Raw genomic sequence first — 21,009 nt, forward strand, 5'->3', positions numbered from 1 at the left:
TATTTGATGTGTTACTCTTTTTATTTTTTGCTTGATTTTCCATTTTCAGCGCTGCAAACATTAAAGTGAGTTGTCGTCCTAATGGTTTGGTTAATCTGGTAAAACAACTTGGTCCAAATCAAATGAAAGGTCATCATTGAGATCGGATTTGGTGGTTTGCTTGATTTTAAAGTGAACAGTATACCATTGGGTGTTATACCATTGTTTGTAAAACACTTTAATGCTACTGCTCATATTTTTAAAGCAAGAGATGTCAAATTTTTTCTGTCAAAAGATGATGTGTGTGATGTTTTTGGATTGCCAAATAGTGGTGATAAGGTTGAGGTTGTTTACACTGGACATAGTGTATTGTCTTCACAAGAAACGTTGAAAGTCGAGTTCCTAAGAAGTTTAAAGTAGAAGGGACAAATTATGTTACTATCCCTGCTTGTTTATAATGCAATTACTGATTTGGGGGATGATGGGGAGATGAATTTCGAGGTCATTTGTGCTTTATGCTATGTCCATTGTCCTTGCTCCCCCTTCAAATTATGGAATTGACTTTTCAATTCTTAAAGCGGTGCAAGATGTTTCACGTATCCAGCATTTGGATTGGTGTGGGTATGTGTTTGATAAATTAGTTGAAGGTGTTGACCGGTGTAGAACTGGGTCCTCTACTTTGCGTGGTTGCATACTTGTTGTTATGGTGACCCATCGTATGCGTTTTAAGGAAGATACAATGTCTTCTGATACTCCTCTTATCAAGCACTGGGATGAGAAGTCTTTTGTTAGTAGGGGTATTTCAGAGCTCAATTCTGGTTCACTAGGGAATAGGGAATATGTCAATGGTGTGTATCCTGTCTGCAAACGCTTAAGAGAAGCAAAAGCTGCTGAGGTGTGTGCAGTCGTTGATAAACCCGAACACTGGGAAAAAGTATCCGAACTGCCTGACTGTTTTGATACTGATGATGTTATTCGAGCAAAGGCCGTTGATGTAAGTTCCAATCATTCTTTCAATCATTTTTGTGTAGTTACTGTAAAGGTGTAGTGTAGTTATTTTAAAGCTTTGTAGCAGTTATTTTTTCAATTATTGTAAATTATTGTAAAAACTTAGGATAATTATTGTAAAGACTTAGGATAATTATTGTAAAGAGTTAGTATAATTATTGTAAAGACTTAGTATAATTATTGTAAAGACTTAGTATAATTATTCTTTTTTTCTTTTTTTTTTCTTTTTCTTAGGTTTCCCAAGCACATCTTTTGATGATGAAGAGGGATGTTGAGATATTTCTCCATTTGTACACGCAACGGAAGGAAGCGATGGGAAAGGAGTGTGGTTCTTCAACAGTTGAAGATTCTTCGACAGCCACTTCAGTTTCTTCGACTCCTGCTTTCATTAGTGACGATGATTCTTTGTTCACTAAATATTTCAATTTTATTTGTGAAAAAGCTGAGGAAATGAAACAGGCGGTAAGTAAACTGCCGTTGTATGAGAGTTTTTGCAAGAAGCATTTAAAGGGGAAGCATGAAAAGGGGGAACATGAAAAGGGAAAAGATGAAAGGAATGGGGGTTTAGCGTTTGATCCAGAAAAATATAAGGTGGTTTATTCTCGGGAGAAAGGTAAAAATAAGGTCCCTGAAGTTCCGGTTGAGAAACCGAATGAGGAGGTGCCAATTAATGAGGGCATTGATAATATTGATGTTGAGAATGAAGCTGTGGACTTGAGTAGTGTGGATGACGTTGTTAACAAAGTTGTCAACGAGGGTGTTGTTGGGGATAAAATTCAAGATAATTCTGTTATAAGTGCTTACCTGCTGCATTCAGACGTTATGCCTGAGCATACGTTTTTTGGGAATTGTGGTATAGGGTGTGATTTAAATTGTGAATCACCCAATCCTGATGCAGTTGTAGTTTCTGTTTTTTTGTGCAAGTACAAGGAGCTTTTTGCTCCTATTTTAATGCGGAGGAAGACTGTACTTGATTACTTTTTTTACACGATCATGACCTACGAATTGGGTAAGCATTATATGTTTTTTGTTCCCTCTCTTTTTTTTTTTCTTTTTTTGCTAATATATCTACTTTTTAAAAGCTTTTATTGTTGTTTTGGGTTTTTGTCTTTACTATATAATTTGTTTCCATGTGGCAGGGAGGATTTGGTTGTGTTTTCATTTCATCACATGTTAACTCGAGATGACATTATTTCACTGTCTGCTAAGACTATGATCACATCGAACGTGATTGGTTGCTTTGGTCATTCTTACTTAATGACATCTTTGGTCAAGGTTGGGAAAGGGTTATCCCCCACAAGAAGATTTTTTTGTACAAGTCATTCGGTATGTGAATTTTTTTTTATATATTTCTGTATCAGTAAATTTACAATGTTTATGACAGTTATTCTATTGTAGTTACTTGATTATTTTAAAGTATATTAGCTGTTATTTTATTCAGCTAAAACAGTTTTCCTATTCTTCAATTTTCCTATTCTTCAATTTTGTTTATTATTTACGATTATTCTAATACTCGTATTTCAGGTTATTGTATTATACAAGTTCAATTATTCTATCTTTTTTACAAGTTACAATAACTGAGTTTTCATAATACAATAACTATGTTATCGTAATACAATAATCGATTATTGTATTACAATAACAATGTTATTGTATTACAATAACATAGTTATTGTATTATGAAAACTCAATTATTGTATTATGAAAGTCATTATTGTTGTGTTAGTTATTGTAAAGCAGAATAGTAGTTATTGTATTCAGTTAACCAAGTTTTTTCAATTGTGATACTTCATTTTCTCTTATAGTGTGGTAATATTTTTCATAGGCTTCTTTGTTTAAGCTTATCAAAGTCTGATGATGAGAAAGATTTATACGAAAGGAAATTTGTAATGTTTGGGACACTTGTCATTGAGAACAAATGAAGGTTCTCTTGACATTGGTGCCGATTTGGTAATTTTTCCAATCCTTTCTCTTCTTTCTTTCTTCTGTTGATTATTTTATCGTTGAAAACAGCAAAGGTTTATGTACGCGTGTTTTATCATGCCAGGTTTTTATCCCTGTTCACTTTGGAGATCACTTTTTCTGTGTTGTTGTTAATTTTTTGGGGAAGACTGTGGACTATCTTGACAATCGTGTATATGATGATTTTGAAGATAGTATCTGGGTGTTGGCTACCAACTCTATTGTATGTACCTTATTATAAGTTTTTGTTTTCATTTACTTCTTTTAGTTATGTTTTTTGTTCTTGAGTGATGAATTTTGATTTAAAAATGTAACCAGGTTGAAATATTTGGTAGTTATCTTGTCGAGAAAGGTTTTGAAAGAGGCAGTGAGGTCCGCAATTTCAAATTTGTAAATGTGGCTTTTGGGTGAAAATCGGAAGGGTCCTTAATTTGGATTGTGGTGTTTTTGTCATGATTCATATGATGTTTTATCTTTGGGAAGTTGTTCAAATCTGAGTTGCATGACGCATTGAAAAGGATCATATATAGAGCCGAGATAGTCGCCATCTTGGTTTTAGCCGATATCAACAAAATTAGGAAACAATTGTTGGATTTGGTTGATGATTTTACAAAGACAAAGGCACCGTTGCTTCCTGTTTTGCTTGAGAAGCGTAAGCTAGCTGAGTTGGAAGCGGCAAAGGCTGAAGCAGATGCTTTGGAAGCTCTTAGGGTTATGGCAGAGGAACCGGATGATAGTGTAGGTACTCCGGGGCCTGGGAAAAAAGAGTATGCCTGATACACCTATGAGCGCTGGGATGATTAGATCAGGCCGAGGTTGTAGACCGAACTCTGATGGTCTTGGCTGCTCAATAAACCGTGGCAAGGCGATACAAATCTTGTTGTTGTTTCAAAAGTTATGAGGGCTAACAGCGGATATACACGCGCTATGCCAAGCAAGAAGAAACAAGTTGTTGATTATTGTTTCTTGGATGATTACAATCTTGCAGATGAGTATGTTCATTTTTCTCCAAACTCAATGAGAAACAAGTTTGTGTGATTATTCTAATAATGTATTGCAGTTATTGTATTCTACAAGTTCAATTATTCTATCTTTTTTACAAATTACAATAACTGAGTTTTCATAATACAATAACTATGTTAATGTAGTATAATAATCGATTATTGTATTACATTAACATAGTTATTGTATTATGAAAAACTCGATTATTGTAGAAATGTAGTTATTTTTAAATATTGTTTTTAAAATATTACTAAGCTTTTTTGTACTCCTTTGCGGTGAACTTTTGTTTTCTCATGGGCAATGCTATCTTGGATAGGTCTGATATTCTTTCTACGAAGCCCGAAAATTACACTGAGTTGCGCATAATAGCTGCCTGGTCAGTTGTCTTGAATTTCATGGAGGTTAAGGAGAAAGAAGCGCCAGTGATGATGTTCCTTGGGACACAACATATGGTATGATCTGTTTTTCATTGTGCAGTTACTGTAGAATGTTTAATCATTTATCTTCAATTTTCTTCACAGTTTTTATGGTATTTATAGGGAATATTTGAAGACATGCTAGAGCAAGGAGCGGATAGTGATGATGTAACTGACAGCCAGAAAGACAAGGTTGTGCAGTTTTGGTCCAATTATTTACGTGGAAATGTTGTTAACTCTGAGATCGATGTGGACCTTGTCTTCATCCCGTTGTCTTTAGAGAAGTACTACTTTTGTGTTTGTGTGAACTTTATCAACAAGACGGTTGATGTGCTGGACCATACGTCGCATAAAGATTGAGAAAAATCCGATTTTTACAGACTTGCAAAGATTGCAGTACGTTTTTCTAACTCCTGATCATATACAAATGCTATTTTCAGTCAGAATTATTGTATTGTTGTAACAAAGTTATTGTATTGTTTTAAACTTGTTATTGTATAGTCGTGCTTTCTAATTCTTTTTTTTTATTTTGTACATGCTGTAGGTTGATTGTTTTTCTGACTTTTTGGATACAAGGAAAACAGCAAAAGAAGGAGTTCCCATTAACACATTTACATTCGTGAATGTTGATTTTAAATGGAAAGCGACTGTCAAGCCTGATAAGGAATCGGGATTTTTCACCATGTTTCACATGCTCACATATGAAGGGAAGCACGAGCAAGGATTGTATGCGGTTAAGAAGAAAGTTGAGAGGATTCCTATATGGCTTGAGATGGTGGCTATTTTGTTGATGTCAGATGTCAACGAGTCAAGAGCGTCTCTTTTGCAAGAAGTGGAAATTTTGAGGCGGCGTATATTGGAAGTAGAGAAAGAACTTTTAAAAGACAGAAGAACAGGGAGGAAAAGGGTTAAAACAACAAATTCTTTGGTCCTTCTCGTGAAACACATAAAAGAACAATTGATTGATTATAGATGGATTTAGCAAACAATTCTCGATGGATTTGTTGGATAATCTAATGTTTTAGATAGTCATTATTGATTGATGAACAAATTTGATGTAGTCATTATTGATTGATGAACAAGTTAGTGTTTTTGTAATGCCTTGAAGCTGTTATTGTAATATCTCTAGACAGTTATTCAAATGATCAAATGCAATTATTTTAAAGCTTTCATGTAGCTGATTATTGTAAAGCGTTTGCCCAATTATTTTAAAGCATACCTCTGATTATTTTAAAGCTCTCATGTATCTGATTATTGTAAAGCTCCTCCCCAGTTATTTTAAAGCATATCCTTGATTATTGTAACAAATTGGCAAGTGTAAAGCATTTATCAATTACAGTAAAGCATTATCAAATTAATATATTTATGGAAAAAAATAAGAACAATTGCAAATAAACTCAACATCAATTATTGTAAAGCATAATTGTGATTATTGTATAGTTTTCACATGATTTTTGTAATAGCGCAAGGTATTATTAAATGAACAAAATCAGAACAATTACAAAAAAATTCAACATCAATTAATGTAAAGCATAACTTTGATTATTGTAAAAGTCTAACACACTTATTGTAAAGTATACCCCTGATTATTTGTAAAAAAGTCTAACACAATTATTTTGCAATCTTGCGGTTATTGTAAAGCATAATATGGATTATTTTAAAACGTAATCTTGATTATTTTAAAGCGTAATGCATTTTTCATTCTTCTTCTTCATCTTCATCCTCCATTTCATTTTCCTCTTCATCTTCTTCCTCCAAAGCATGCTCAACAAACGGATTTGGACAGTTTCTCTTGTCATGGTGTCCCATTTGTTTGCAGTTATTACATAACCTCTTCGGTTTGCTCGCCTTCTCAATTGCCTTATCCTTGTTTGATTTCATTCTCATGCCGCTTCCTTTGTTTTTTGCAATCTTTGGTGGAAGAACAGTAATATTTGATTTTGCTGAACAACCTAAGAGCATTTCCAGTTCTTGATCCTTTGTCAAGCTCTCTTTGGTTGGATTTATTTTCTCTCGGAATTGTAAAAGCATCAAACTTAGCTCCTTGATTTGATTTTCAGGCATCGAGTTAAGAACACTTATTGTTGCATAAAACTCTGGCCATACCCTTGATAATTCCAACTTTCTCAAATCAGTGGGATCGTAGTCTTGCAATAACTTTCCATCCAGTCCATACAAAGGCTTTCTATATGATTTCTTCGTCCATCTAGTTTCGATGTACTGCTCCGGTATGCTTTGCAGTCCTTTTCCTGATATAATCCATATAATGTGTTTACAAAGGATTCCTTTCCTTTCAAACATCTTGCACGTACATGTTGTTTCCTTTTATTCGTTATTGTGAGCAACCTGTATTACAGTGTAGTTATTTTAAAAGGCAAACATAGTTATTATATAGTTCAACATGAATTATTTTATGCAGACTAGCAATTAACACCAAGGTAGAAGTCCTTCAGTTTTTTTATGTTTAATATAATGTTACAAAGTAGTTTTCACATGATTATTAAGTTATTCAAATGATCGAATGCAATTATTTTAAAGCTATCATGTAGCTGATTATTGTAAAGCGTTTGCCCAATTATTGTAAAGCATACCTCTGATTATTTTAAAGCTCTCATGTATCTGATTATTGTAAAGCTCTTCCCAAATTATTTTAAAGCATATCCTTGATTATTGTAACATATTGGCAAGTGTAAAGCATTATCAATTACTGTAAAGCATTATCAAATTAATATATTTTTGGAAAAAAATCAGAACAATTGCAAATAAACTCAACATCAATTATTGTAAAGCATAATTGTGATTATTGTATAGTTTTCACATGATTTTTTTAATGGTAAAACACGGTTATTGTATTCTTTTATCACAGTTATTGTATGTTAAAGTAAAAAGACAATTATGTTTATAAAATTGAATAACCTGAAATATTCTATGCTTCCTGTAGGCATCTTCAACATTTATAATGTGCATGTTTCCTTGCTCAGAAAACCCCCTAACGGCACACGAACAGGGAGCCATTTGCACTTGCTCTTGGAACTCATAAAAAACAGTATGTGTGTAGATTTTAGAGGCATGTTTTTCAATCATTGTCTTAGAAAAAACCTGTGGCAATGTGCTGTCACTTGCAGCATCAAGAAATCTGTGATTATAGCGTTGTTGTTCCATTGCACTCTGAAAACGCAACCAAAATTCTACAAGTGTGCCATCTATGCTCTCAAATCTTTTGAAATAACTGTTTTGACTCTCTGATCTTTGTGTAGTCTTCAAAAGGCAGCCTAAAGGCAAATCCCTAAAGTAAGCAGGTATCAATTTGTGCCTTTTGCCATACATGTATGTCAACCAAGTATTATCATTCAACTCAAAGTCATTAATCACTTGAGTCCATTTTTCTTCAAACTCAATGGGTTCCAAGTCGGTATCCCAAACAACTCCGCATATCCGCTCAACAAAGTCAGTCTCCTTACAAATCTGTGACTCAACTTTATCGGTAAGGTTTTTCATTATATGCCACATGCAGTAACGATGTCGTGCTTGCTTGAATACAGAACGCACCCCGAGTTTAATTGCCGGATCTTGATCAGTAAGAATGCACTGAGGTTCCTTGTTGCCCATACAATCAAGGAACTTCTTAAACACCCAAATGAATGACCCATCGTTCTCATGATCGACAAGTGCAAAGCAGAAAAGTCACCGATTTTTGTGGTTGTCAACACCAGTGAATGGGGTGAAGGCTATGTGGTACTTGTTAGTACCGTAAGTAGGATCAAAGGTGATGGTGTCCCCAAACAAGGAATAATTCATTCTTGCTTGTGCATCTGCCCAAAAGATTTTAGCCAAACAATTATCCTCATCAACTTGGTAAGCATAGTAAAAGCCATCTTGTGATTCGAAAGGGCCTTTAAATAATCGAGAATCATGTCGATCCTTCTCACATATATAACATTTAATATTTCTTTTGAAGTTCTTGAATTCTGTGAGAGATGCACCAATGTTTGCATATCCATTTGATTGTTCCGCCTGAAATTCTAAAAGTCTTGGTAGCCCCGATGTTGAGTTTACAATTGTTAACAATTATGTCTCTTCATGTAAAGGTTAAGTGTTCTTACGTTTTTCTGGAATTCCCGTTCTTTGAGTGAGCAGAGTCTGTGATTATGACCTTCATAAAACGTATCAATAGCATACCCTATTAGCTCCTTAAGGTCATTGAATACAGCACAAAACCGTATTTTTGCCTTGCAACCAAATCTTGTTATTTTTGTTTTCTTTGGCTCTACAGACCTTTTCCTCTTCTTTTTCTCTTCTGTGTTTTCAAATTCAACAACGGTTTGAGTTTTTGCGATCCTCTTTGAATCCATGTCTGTTGCAGACCATTGATTTTTTGTCTATCAAACCATCATGGAATCTTGTTTGTGTGTACTTTCTTGGTATGAAACCACAAGCCACAACATATAAATTGTAAAACTCTATTGCCTCCTCCAGCTTTACAAACATTAACCCCAGAGCAGGTTTGAAACCATTTTCTACCATCTTATTCCACTCCTCACTGCCACCTGGAGTATATCTCAATCCCAGATTATGGATAATATTTTCTCCTGTTTCAGACGCAGCAGTAGGTGTAGAAAAAGTTGTTGCATTGGTAGTATTAATTTCAATGCCTGGAAACATTAAAACAGGAGAACTGTTATGGTATTGTATACAAAACAAAACAATACAACCTCTGCAGCAGCAGTTTTTTTAACGTTATAATGCAGTTATTGTATTATACAAATGCAATTATTCTATCAGAGAGGGGAATGTTTTAGTGAAAGTGGTAGCCTAGTCCACCACAATACACACACAGTTATTTTAATGTAGTATTAAAGTTATTTCATTATTAAAGAGTAGTTATTGTAAGGTTTTTTTTGTCAGATCCTATAAACTAATATTTATTATGAAAAAAACAATCTCTGCTACATCAGTTATTTTAACATTATAATGCAGTTATTGTATTATACAAATGCAATTATTCTATCAGAGAGGGGAGGGTTTTAGTGAAATTGGTAGCCTAGTCCACCACAATGCACACACAGTTATTTTAATGTAGTATTAAAGTTATTTCATTATTAAAGAGTAGTTATTGTAAGGATTTTTTTGTCAGATCCTATAAAATAGTATTTATTATGAAAAAAACAATCTCTGCTAGAACAGTTATTTTAACGTTATAATGCAGTTATTGTATTATACAAATGCAATTATTCTATCAGAGAGGGGAGAGTTTTAGTGGAATTGGTAGCCTAGTCCACCACAACGCACACACAGTTATTTTAATGTAGTATTAAAGTTATTTCATTATTAAAGAGTAGTTATTGTAAGGATTTTTTTGTCAGATCCTATAAAATAGTATTTATTATGAAAAAAACAATCTCTGCTACATCAGTTATTTTAACGTTATAATGCAGTTATTGTATTATACAAATGCAATTATTCTATCAGAGAGGGGAGGGTTTTAGTGAAATTGGTAGCCTAGTCCACCACAATGCACACACAGTTATTTTAATGTAATATCGAAGCTATTTTAATACTGTAAGGCAGTTATTGTATTATTATAATCCAGTTATTCAAATACTAGATATTGAATGATATCATGAATGAAAACCTACATGCAATTACTGTTATATTATGTAGTTGTTATTGTTATTATTGTTCCGGGTGTAATTTCAGAGCAGTTATATGTTGCCACCCGTGCTTGTAGAATGACGTCTTTAGTTGAATCCTCCTTGCGGTCTCCTGAAACGATGAACAAACTGAGGGCTCGGCTTTGGACCGAGCGAACTCACTCCGACGCTCAAGTCAGTAACTTAGAGAGATAAGTTGTTGTTACTTGACAAAGCACGTATTGTAGAGAGATAAGAAAGATATTACCAGATGAATAGTGATTCTTAGGTTAAATTGTGGATCATTTCCTCAATAATAGTTGAGGAGTATTTATAGACTTTCACCTTTTGTCACGTAGTGGCCAAGTGGCCAAGTGGCTAACAGGTGGAAAGACTGATCTACCCCTCGGCCGAGGGACCCATGGCAGGCCGGCGGGCCCTGTTGACTCACCAGCCAGTCGGGGCACACATCCGCGAACCTATATCCAAGACCCCTCGGCGGTGAGTCAACAGGGCCCGCCGGCCTGCCATGGGTCCCTCGGCCGAGGGGTAGATCGGTCTTTCCACCTGTTAGCCACTTGGCCACTACGTGACAAAAGGTGAAAGTCTATAAATACTCCTCAACTATTATTGAGGAAAGGATCCACAATTTAACCTAAGAATCACTATTCATCTGGTAATATCTTCCTTATCTCTCTACAATACGTGCTTTGTCAAGTAACAACAACTTATCTCTCTAAGTTACTGACTTGAGCGTCGGAGTGAGTTCGCTCGGTCCAAAGCCGAGCCCTCAGTTTGTTCATCGTTTCAGGAGACCGCAAGGAGGATTCAACTAAAGACGTCATTCTACAAGCACGGGTGGCAACATATAACTGCTCTGGAATTACACCCGGAACAATTATAATGACAAAACAATATGGAAACAATCTTCATGCAATCAGTATTTTTTACAAAAAACTTATCAACCTAATAACAACAGTTATTAAATCAGCATTATGTCACAAATTTTCACCTGAATTCATCGTTGTTTGATTATCAGCAATATTATCAAGCGAGTAAAGCGTTTGATCGTCGAATTCAAAGATCGTTGAAGCTGAAATTTATGGAAAAAACACGTAAATCAAGTCAGAATTTGTTATTTGATTCAATTACTGAAGTTATTCGATTATTAAATCAGAAATCGGAAGAAATATCAATACCTTCAGTCGAATTTGAAGAATTAGGGTTTTCGGAGAATTGTTGATCAAATTTCGAAAAATTGATGAACAAATTGATAGTTTTAATTGAAAAAATCAAAATAATGAATGAATTGTTGATCAATTTTTGAAGAACTGATGAGTTTGTTGATCAAAATTTGAAGAACTGATGAAAAAATTTCGCATGGTTTTTTTGATGAAACAGAGTGTTTGATCAGTAGAGAGAGAAAGGGGGAGAAAGAGAGAGAAATAGCTGGCAAAATTATGACGGCTCAAATTTTGATAATTGGGTTTTGTCAACTCATTTGCTTATATATGCGGGGGAAACTCACGAAAAGTGTCAAACTCACCGGATCTTGCCTATATATATATATATATATATATATATATATATATATATATATATATATATAGGGTCAAGATCCGGTGAGAACCACTACTATAATGAGAACCATGAGAACCTCTAAAGCATCTAAGGACCGCTGGATCAGACATAATTTCAACGACTGAGATTTATCGGGGTCATATAATATTTTAGACGCTCTCCATCTTTACAATTTACAAACCACACAATCGTCTCTCTCTCTTTCTCCTCATTCGATCATCGCACTTCTTCATCGTCTCCATTGCCGACCACCGCGTTTCTCCTTCTTCACTGTCATCGACTATTGCGCTTCTCCTTCTTCGGTGTCATCGACCATCGTCATACTCCTCCTTCACCGCCATTGACGAAGGTAAGTTTCATGTTTAAATTTATTCAATTTCGTAATTAGAAGATATCATTTCCATGTTATATCAATATACAGCACAATGATTTTATGTAAAACTTGTTTGATTGATTCGATTTTAACCTAAATTGATGTAATGTTGAATTATTTTGAATGGAATAGCAGTAAATTAGGATTGAATTAAATTGATGTAATGTTGAATTAGTTTGATTGGAATAGCAGTAAATTAGTTGGTTCGATTAATAGAAATATTAGAAGTTTGCAGTGAGAATGTTTGCTACTCTACCTTCATCAAATTCGTAGGTTCAAATAATTCTGATGTAGTAAATGACATTGATGTGTTTGTGTATAAAGAATCAGTCTTTACATTTCCTGAACTGACTGCTGTGGCTAATGGACTTTGAATGTGTCATTTGGAATCCGTCAACTAACCGTTACAAAATTGTTACAGATGATGGTTTTCCTGGTATGGTTTTTGGGTTAGGCTATTCTTCGTCGAGCGATGATTATTTTGTCATAGGTGGTAATGCTGTCAATACTGGTTACAGATTGTATTCTGTTAAACATAATCTCTGGGAGAGTGTTCATTACCCGAGTCTGTTTGGTCCGCTAACTGGTGTAGGTCTGTACGAGACTGATGCTTTATATTGGGATGTATGTGATATTCCTGGTAGTCTTATTGAGTTCGATTTGAATACACAAGTTTTCTACAAAATCAGTGCTGGTAGTGCAAATAAAAGAAAAAGAGGTCAATAGAAATGGACTTTGCATAGTGCTTAAGGTGGACAGAGACGCTTTGATTACTGGTCTCGGGCGAGCTTATGCTTTTTTAAACAAAAACCAGACTTACTAATCCTACCACTCTAATGTTTATCACCAAGGGAAACAGTTGCATATGTTCCTGATGCAAAACTCAAGCATCAGAAGTTCAGGATTTGCCCTGAATAACACGACTTCTAGATAATTAATTACTAAGGGGATTTTCTTATCTTCTAAAAAGCTACACCAAAGCTTCCCTCAATAGACTAATTAACTTCATATATGAATATGGGCTCACGTGTGGATTTTCTAAGGGGATTTCTTATCTTCTAGATAATGTTCATAGAAATACCAAATCTCTGCAGCACCTTATATATCACGTGTTCAATACCATAGTTTCTTACAAACTCAATTTTCCAACCCACAAGTATCTCTTTTTTTTTACAAACAAAGAGTCTAGTAGTCTACTGACGTAACTATAGAAAGCCCCAGTCCAACCAAGAAATAAGATCCAAAAGGGAAAAAGGAAATTGTTGATCAGTTAAAAAGTTGTGAAAACACTTAAAGCAGATGCAAACTGAAGCTGTAAGAGTAACCTAACCACATTTAGGTAAAAATGAAAGGGCTTAAAGCATGGACACTTGAACAGGCATGACTGAATACTGATGACCCAATAAAATTGTGATCATTGACATGGAGTGTTACTTTTTTCTTGCTGATTTATGCATCACACAGACAGTATATGATTAATCCAATAACAATAATCACTTCAAATGTTCACAAATATTATATCAATGAAAAGTATTTACAAGAATAATGAAGCTACCTTCACAACGATGATGGCTATAACACCACAGACAATAAGTAAGAGAAAAAGCACGATACACTTGTCAGTGGCGACCTGCAACCACACAAACAGGAGATTTTCTGCTGCAACATATGGCAATCTTTTTGGTTTCTTGAATTATTTTGATTGGCTGAAAGATTTAGAATTATTTTGATTGGCTGAAAGATATAATAATTGTAAATTCTTCCTTTTGCCATGGACACATGACCTAGTAAGCACCTCAGTTGACCCAGAATTGAAAGTAGCTTCAGTCATAGACCTACCAGCAGCATTCATATTGGACAAGATATCACATTGCACACGCGGAGGAGGTTGAACCTCATCCGCACCGCTCCGTTTCATTGGCCGTGGCTATGAGCAAGCTGCTTTTCGAGAAAAATACCTGAGTTTCTGATGAAATAGTCCTCTAAGTCAAGCTTAAGCTCTTCTTTCTTCTACGTTTTACTTATTTTGAAAGCCAATTAGCTCAAATGGGAGAGCATTGTGCAATGCACAAGATGTGGGTTCGACTCCCATATTGGCCATGAAATACCAAATCTTTCTTTCTCTTAAGAATGAAAAATAATGTAATTGGTAATCTCCTTTAATTCAAGTATGACATGTATGGTAATAGTTTTGTTATATAACTATATATGCTAGTATTTGAAATGCTTGTATCGAACTTCTGATAATTGCAAAGCTATTTCACGGGCTCATTGCCATTGTAGCTGCTCGCTTGAGTCCGATCAAGGTCTACGTGCCATTCTCCGAATATTATTATAGCCTCCTAAATAATTGTATTGTATTGCTTGCATCATGAGACGTTCTTATCATTGGATTTACGATTTAGGCTATATGGGACTCGAACCCATACCTTTGTGCAAAATTTGCACATTGCTCTACCATTGAGCTATCAGCCTTTAAAATACACTAAAAAAATACGAGTATGAAATAAATGTCATAAGTACCCTCAAATGTTTCTCACATATTATTAAGATATGTAATAGATACACTAAAATGCTTTGTAGTTACATAAAAAGGCCGGTTAATACATTAAATCTCCTCCATAGTCATTTCCCTTATTTCATGTACATAGAACCTTATTTCATGCGCATAGAACCTTATTTCATGCACATATAATCTTATTTTATGCCCATATAAAATTAATGTCCTTAACCAATACTAATTAGTATCATAATATAACCAACTTATGGAACTGAAGAACTGTTTAATGCACGTAGAACCTTATTTCATGCACATAGAACCTTATTTCATGCACATATAAAATTAAAGTCCTTAACCAACAGTAATTAGTATCATAATATAACCAACTGATCCAACTGCAGAACTTTTTAATGCACATAGAATCTTATTTCATGCACATAGAACCTTATTTCATGCACATATGAAATTAACGTAGTATCATAATATAACCAACTGATTCAACTGAATAACTTTTTAATGCACATAGAACCTTATTTCATGCACATAGAACCTTATTTCATGCACATATAATTTTATTTCATGCCCATTTAACACTTATTTCATGCACATAGAACATTATTTCATTTACATAGAACCTTATTTCATGAAGAAGGCAAATACAACCATATCCTGAAAGCTTTAACAGTAACATTAGAGATTTAGAGGGTCTATTGCATGCCAAGAGATAATCGAGTTTGCTAAAGGTTTTGTCACAGTTTAATACCCAAACTATGTTACTACTCAAAACGGCTAACTTAAAAAATCGGGCTCAACTTGACAAAAGGAGCGAGAAGTAGAAAATTTTAGTCATGTTCATTTGTTAGCCTAAATGTTTCTTGCCTTTTTGTTACCAGTTTGTCTTTTAAAATTACTTGTTTTTAACCAATCGATCATTTTCACTCTTTCTATTTTTACCAACTTACTGGTTTGTCCATTTTTTATGGATTTTTGTCAGATAAAGCCTTTCTTCTGTTTTACGTAAGTGCAAGATCAATGAAGCCAAAAATTTATCAAATCGAGAATTCCTTGTTATGGATTTTGCGGGAGCGAGAAAAAGTTGCGAGAACAGACTTGCTACTGAGAAAAAGAAGCTATGTTTGGGTCAAAGCCAAATGTAAAGAAACCACTCGCCCCAAAGACTAACAATAACACAATGGTTGGGACTCCAGCTAGGCGAGTAGGAACACCCGGTGGGCGTCACGGGTTCTCCGGTAGCAAAGATCGAAGAGATAGTGTCGAGTCTGCTAATGTGATACCACCTAATTTGGTGGCCCTTGCTAAAGATGATCCTATCTCTCGAGCTAACTGACCCCTACACCTTGTCCATATGTTTCCTACATTTGGCGTCTTATAGGTGAGTCGATTCTAATATGTTTAGGTGTTGTACATCGAAAGCTTTCGATGCAATGAATGCAAGTTTATTTTCAAAACTTGTATACAAAAAGTTATACTCTGCAGTTTCTGCACACAATTTCAAACCTCGATAAATGATGCTATTTTAGTAACTCACAAGACTCAAGAGTAAATTCACGTCTTTATGTTTTCATACTTTAGGCGCACAACTTTTTTTTTATAGCTCTCTTGCTATTCACTAGAATTACACCTGATTTTTTATAGCTCTCTTGCTATTCACTAGAATTACACCTGATTTTTTTATAGCTCTCTCGAGCTAAAGTATGTTTTCATACTTTAGGCGCACAATTTCTGATGCCGCGTTCCGGGTGAGCTTCTAAAGCTTGTTATACCATAAAGAAAATAGAATGTCACACCAAAGCCGAGATGGAATGAGGGATCCTATTAAGGGTCAATATGCTTAAAAGCCATGGCAAATAGCATCGAAATTGCATTCCTCGAGCAAAAGCCTCGGCTTGCGAAGCCCTCCAAAGATTAAGAATCCTTAGGAGGAAATGGGGGCTAAAGAGTATGTGTCCTATAAAGGGATTGTTGCGATAATTTTTCAGGAGCAGACAAATGACAAAAAGCATAATTCTACCATCATTATTAGAGTAAAAAAAAGGTCCGAGAATTCATTAAACATCAAAAGACTAACGGAACACACAATCAAACCAAAAAACAAAGAAAAGAGTAACAAAAATAGTAAACGCCACAAGAGATTATAGTGATAGATCATTGATTAAGTACGTAAAATGAAGTAATGAATAGGTAATTAATGTGCGGATATATCTGAATCGAACAAAGCAACGAACACAAATGAAAGAAGTACAAACAAGAATACAACCCTAATCAACTAATTTGAATTATAAAAATCGGAAAACGAGGAATAAAAAAGAAAATGGGGAATTGTGGAATTACCTAAATTGTAATATGCTCGAAATCGGAAAACTCAATGATGAAATCAGCGGAACAGAGAAGGAAGCAAAATTGAAATCGGATATACGAAGTATTTTGGTCGAAATCACAATGATTGGCGCTCGAGATCAACGAGAATGGAGAAGGAATGAACCAAAGTTATCGTAGAAAAGAGGGTGTGATGAAGGAGGAGGGAGAAAGTTGAATGAAAAGAGAAAAAGTGCAGAACGCGTGATAATGATAATTGAAAAATGGAGAGTGAGATGGGTTGGACTAATCTCAGCCCTATGTTTAATCTCAGCCCTTAAAGAGGTTCTCACAGTTCTCATTATCTTGATGGTTCTCATGGGATCCCAAATCTATATATATATATATATATATATATATATATAAGCACATGGGCCGGCCCATGAACAAGGCATGGACAGCCCATGGGCCAAGCATGGCCCGAGCACGAAAATGGTCGTGCCTTGGGCGGGCCGCGACGGGAGATTGGGTGAACGGGCCAAACACGGCACGGCCCAAGAAGCCCTTTAACCATGCCTGGGCCGGCCAAATTATGGGGCAGGCACGACGGGCTGGCCCAGCTTGGCCTATTGCCTACTCTACCTACATCCAATACTACAACTGGAAAAAAACACCTTTAGAGATAATATAACTATATCTTAAATATAACTGTGTTTTTATGCATTGTTTCGAAGTTACATTGTGTAATTTATAAACTTACCATTTAGATGGAAAATCTAACTGATTTTATATGTAACTAAGCTCGTAAACTTTATGATGAGTCATAATTATATACATATTTATGCCTTCCCTTAGTTACTTTTGATACGGTTTTCGTGCTAGTTTATATTAATTACATGTCTTTTATGCTAGAGTGTCGATACTTCCGCTATTTGGTATTTAATGCAGCATACTTGCTCATATTTTATATTAGATGCTGAGTTTGATGAGCCGGAACTTTATTCGTTGCTTACTTTATTTGCTTATACTTTTTATTAGTGCTACTTATGTCTGTGTGTAACACATGCGCTACTTTTTAATTTACTATTGCGTGCTTTAAGTTGTATTGATTATGCCTTGCATGACATTTGTTTTTGAACGCAAGAACTTGTCTCACCAGATGAGTACTCGATCGAGTGCAGCCAGGCTCGATCGAGTACCCTTGTGTTTTGGGTCTGAAACGTAGCTGGCTTGGATAGAATTGCGCGGTTGGTCTTTTTCCCCTATTTTGCAGCTGGTTTGGGGGAATTCCTAAGCTTTTACCCGGTAATCTCTTTCTTTGTATCTACTTTTATTTTATTATCTCTAGTTATCTCCCATTCCTTTTGTTAGATGTGTCCTTTAGGTTGCTGGAAATTTTTTGTGTGATTGCTATGTTGTAGGCGTCACAATGAGGACACTGTGACATTTAGGTTTGGGGGAGGAGTCTTTAATTATTTTGTGTGATTTATTTCTGTCGTGTGATTTACTTTACTGTTGTGTGCATTTAAATCCAAAAAAACATAAAAATTAAAAATCTAAAAATCTAAAACATGTTTTTACTTTGTTTTGGGTCGAGTCTTGGTGATTTGAATAACAATGATGTTAAATTGCATTGTTTTTGCATTTGAATCCCAATTTAGTTATCCATGTACATTGTTTTGACCCGTTATTTATGAAAACAAAGCTCATAACTCGAGTCTTGACCGTAATGACATGTCTTATGCTAATTAGATTTGACAATATTATGTGGGTAAACTACTTAAATTCTGAGGTCTATAGTGTAACACCCAGGATTTGTAGGAGCGTTGTTGACTGACCATGTTGACTAAACAGACCTTAGGAATGATTGGTGAGAGATCAGACTGGTGATAGGAGACATTTTGATTAGTTACTCGACCTAGCGGAGGCCACTCGGCCGAGTACCACCAATACTCGACCGAGTGGAGTCTACTCGGCCGAGTATTCCTATACTCGACCGAGTATGGCGGCTGTCGACGCGTTATTATAAATGCGAGTTCGCGAGATTCATTTCTATTTTCTCATTTCCTCGACAGTTCCTCTTTCTCTAACCCTAGACCATCCCCTTTTTCTATCACTCCATAGCCTCATACCTCTAAGGAGTTAGCCTAACCCCTACCATGGGAACGTCGGGACTCACGGAGCAAGGAGGTCGTGAATGGTGGTTGTCTATGTCGTCACCGATGTGCAAGGTTAGTTAAGTTGCTGCCTTGGGTTCTTTTGAGTGATTATTTGAGTATAGTTGTGTAATAGGATATGGTTACCATTGTTAGGGTGCTTAATGGAGTCGCGCGTGGCTATGAATGGAAGTCTTTCATGCTTTGTTATGAGGTAGGGTCTCCCTACTCAGTCTACTGTTAATTGAATTGAATTTTATGATTGTATTGTGAATCATGGCTATCCGCTGATCATCGGAGTATAGTGGTTGTGGTAATGTTGACGTTGTCGTGTGACAGCTGTGATGTTGTGATTGAGATTGTGGTGGAGTCACTTGCGGGAGTGGCTTCACACCCTAGTTCGCCCTCCGTGGAACCCGCCACGAGAGGGGATGTGCACATTAAGGGACGGGGATCGTTAGTCGCTCGTTGAGGAGCCGGACTAGGTGGGGATGGGCTGCGGTCACCCATCGCGGCGGCGAGGATTACCTGTTGCGATGGGTAATCTGGCAGGACTACGCACTTCGTGTGTAGTCGGTGTGTGTACGAGGTGGTGAGTTGGGATAGTGAATGATCAGCTATTTACTTTATTGTCTTATCTTTTATTTGATTAGTCAGTACTGACCCCGTGTTGTTTTGTGGTATCTGCGGTGATCCATTCGGGGATGGTGAGCGATTGGCTTAACGGTATTGTTGATTTCATTTCTTTGGGATTGGAAGGGATCGAGTCATCACGCTACTGGTCTAGAGATGTAGAATCACAAGTGTTGTAATTGAACTGTGTTCTAGGGAACTTGAATAGAATGGTATTGTAACAGATTCTCTAATGATATAATATTGTTCTTGTATTGTCTAATTTGATCTACCTCCTCGGGAAACCGAGATGGTGACACCGTCATATACTGGAATGGTCCTTGGTAAGGCGTTCTGGTGTACGGGGGTGTTACAAAGTGGTATCAGAGCCGACGATTTTGGAACCTAAACCAACGAGATTAAAGAACATAGGGTGTCAATTAAAATGAACCTGGTGTATGTACGTTGGGAGCCCCAGCCGATGCTAGATTTTGGGTGAGTAGGCGCCCTCATTTCAAAATCATGGCCCCATCGGACTTAAGCCGACACGGAAAAAAAGGGTAGCTAGTGTGAGTCGTGGGTTGCTAAGTGTTGCGTGCTGTGTGCATCCATTGTGTGTGTATCTATTACTAGAGTGATATGTGTTAGTTAAATGTGTAGAAAAGTGGAAGTGAATATGGAATTATTGCAATGTGTGATCAATGACAACTTAATCAATTTGTTTCGTTTAGGACGTGTTAGGTGTGGAATTATTGTATTACAAATGTGAATAAGGTGTATGTTTGGTGATTAGCAGAAGTGGAAATGATGTGATATAGAGCTAAACCTGGTAATTACCATAATTGGATTGTGACATGTGCCTTATGGGTACAGTAAAATAGTTTCTTGGCTTAGTGGGGGGATAAAGTGAAAGTAATGATTGTTTGGAGGTGAATGTGCAGATATACGTGTTGTTGTGTGTTTACGTGGTAGGAATCAGCTTTAATTGTGACGAGCCGGAATCCCGGAACTCCGAACGATGTTATTTGATTTTGCAGGAACAGTGAAAAGTTACGACTCCTTATTTATTTGAAAATTAGATCGAGTAGATGCAAGTACTCGACCGAGTAGACCAAACTCGGCCGAGTGTCAAGTTACATAACCGAGTGCCCATTTTGTTAGAATAATAATCTATTCTGGTCCTCAAAACTCGATCGAGTAAGAATGGTACTCGACCGAGTATTGCACACTCGGCCGAGTATCGTAAGCACTCGACCGAGTAGTGAACACTCGGCCGAGTATTCCCAACACTCGACCGAGTGTTGCTGTAGCAGGCCAATTGCGGGTTATACAAAAACCCTAAATTCGTGCCTTTCTTTCTTATTTCCGCCTCCCATCTTCATCTTTTCTTCTCTCTAAAACTCCATACTCCTCTTCTCTCAAGCTTTTGGGTAAAATCTTGGTGCCACACTTGTCCTTAGTTGCCTAATTCAGT

The 21,009-nt window shown here is 36.1% G+C and overlaps 1 protein-coding gene across 1 annotated transcript; it reads right to left on the bottom strand.

The window, feature by feature from the left end:
• Positions 1–5,931: 5,931 nt before the first annotated feature.
• LOC141595675 (protein FAR-RED IMPAIRED RESPONSE 1-like) lies at positions 5,932–7,976 on the bottom strand. Its single transcript, XM_074415639.1, has 3 exons — positions 7,284–7,976; positions 6,216–6,689; positions 5,932–5,949 (listed from the first exon to the last, which is right to left on the bottom strand). Exons 1-3 carry the CDS (start codon positions 7,974–7,976, stop codon positions 5,932–5,934), a joined length of 1,185 nt encoding a protein of 394 aa, XP_074271740.1.
• Between the last annotated feature and the right edge of the window lie 13,033 nt (positions 7,977–21,009).

Source organism: Silene latifolia, chromosome 8, assembly GCF_048544455.1.
Source record: "Silene latifolia isolate original U9 population chromosome 8, ASM4854445v1, whole genome shotgun sequence".
NCBI lineage: Eukaryota > Viridiplantae > Streptophyta > Magnoliopsida > Caryophyllales > Caryophyllaceae > Silene > Silene latifolia.

Excerpts from the sequence above, each read along its gene's own strand:
- LOC141595675 (XM_074415639.1), bottom strand. The coding sequence starts at position 7,976 with ATGGGCAACAAGGAACCTCAGTGCATTCTTACTGATCAAGATCCGGCA. Across the intron at positions 6,690-7,283 it reads GGAAGCATAGAATATTTCAG|GAAACAACATGTACGTGCAA; the intron begins GTTATTCAATTT and ends AACGAATAAAAG.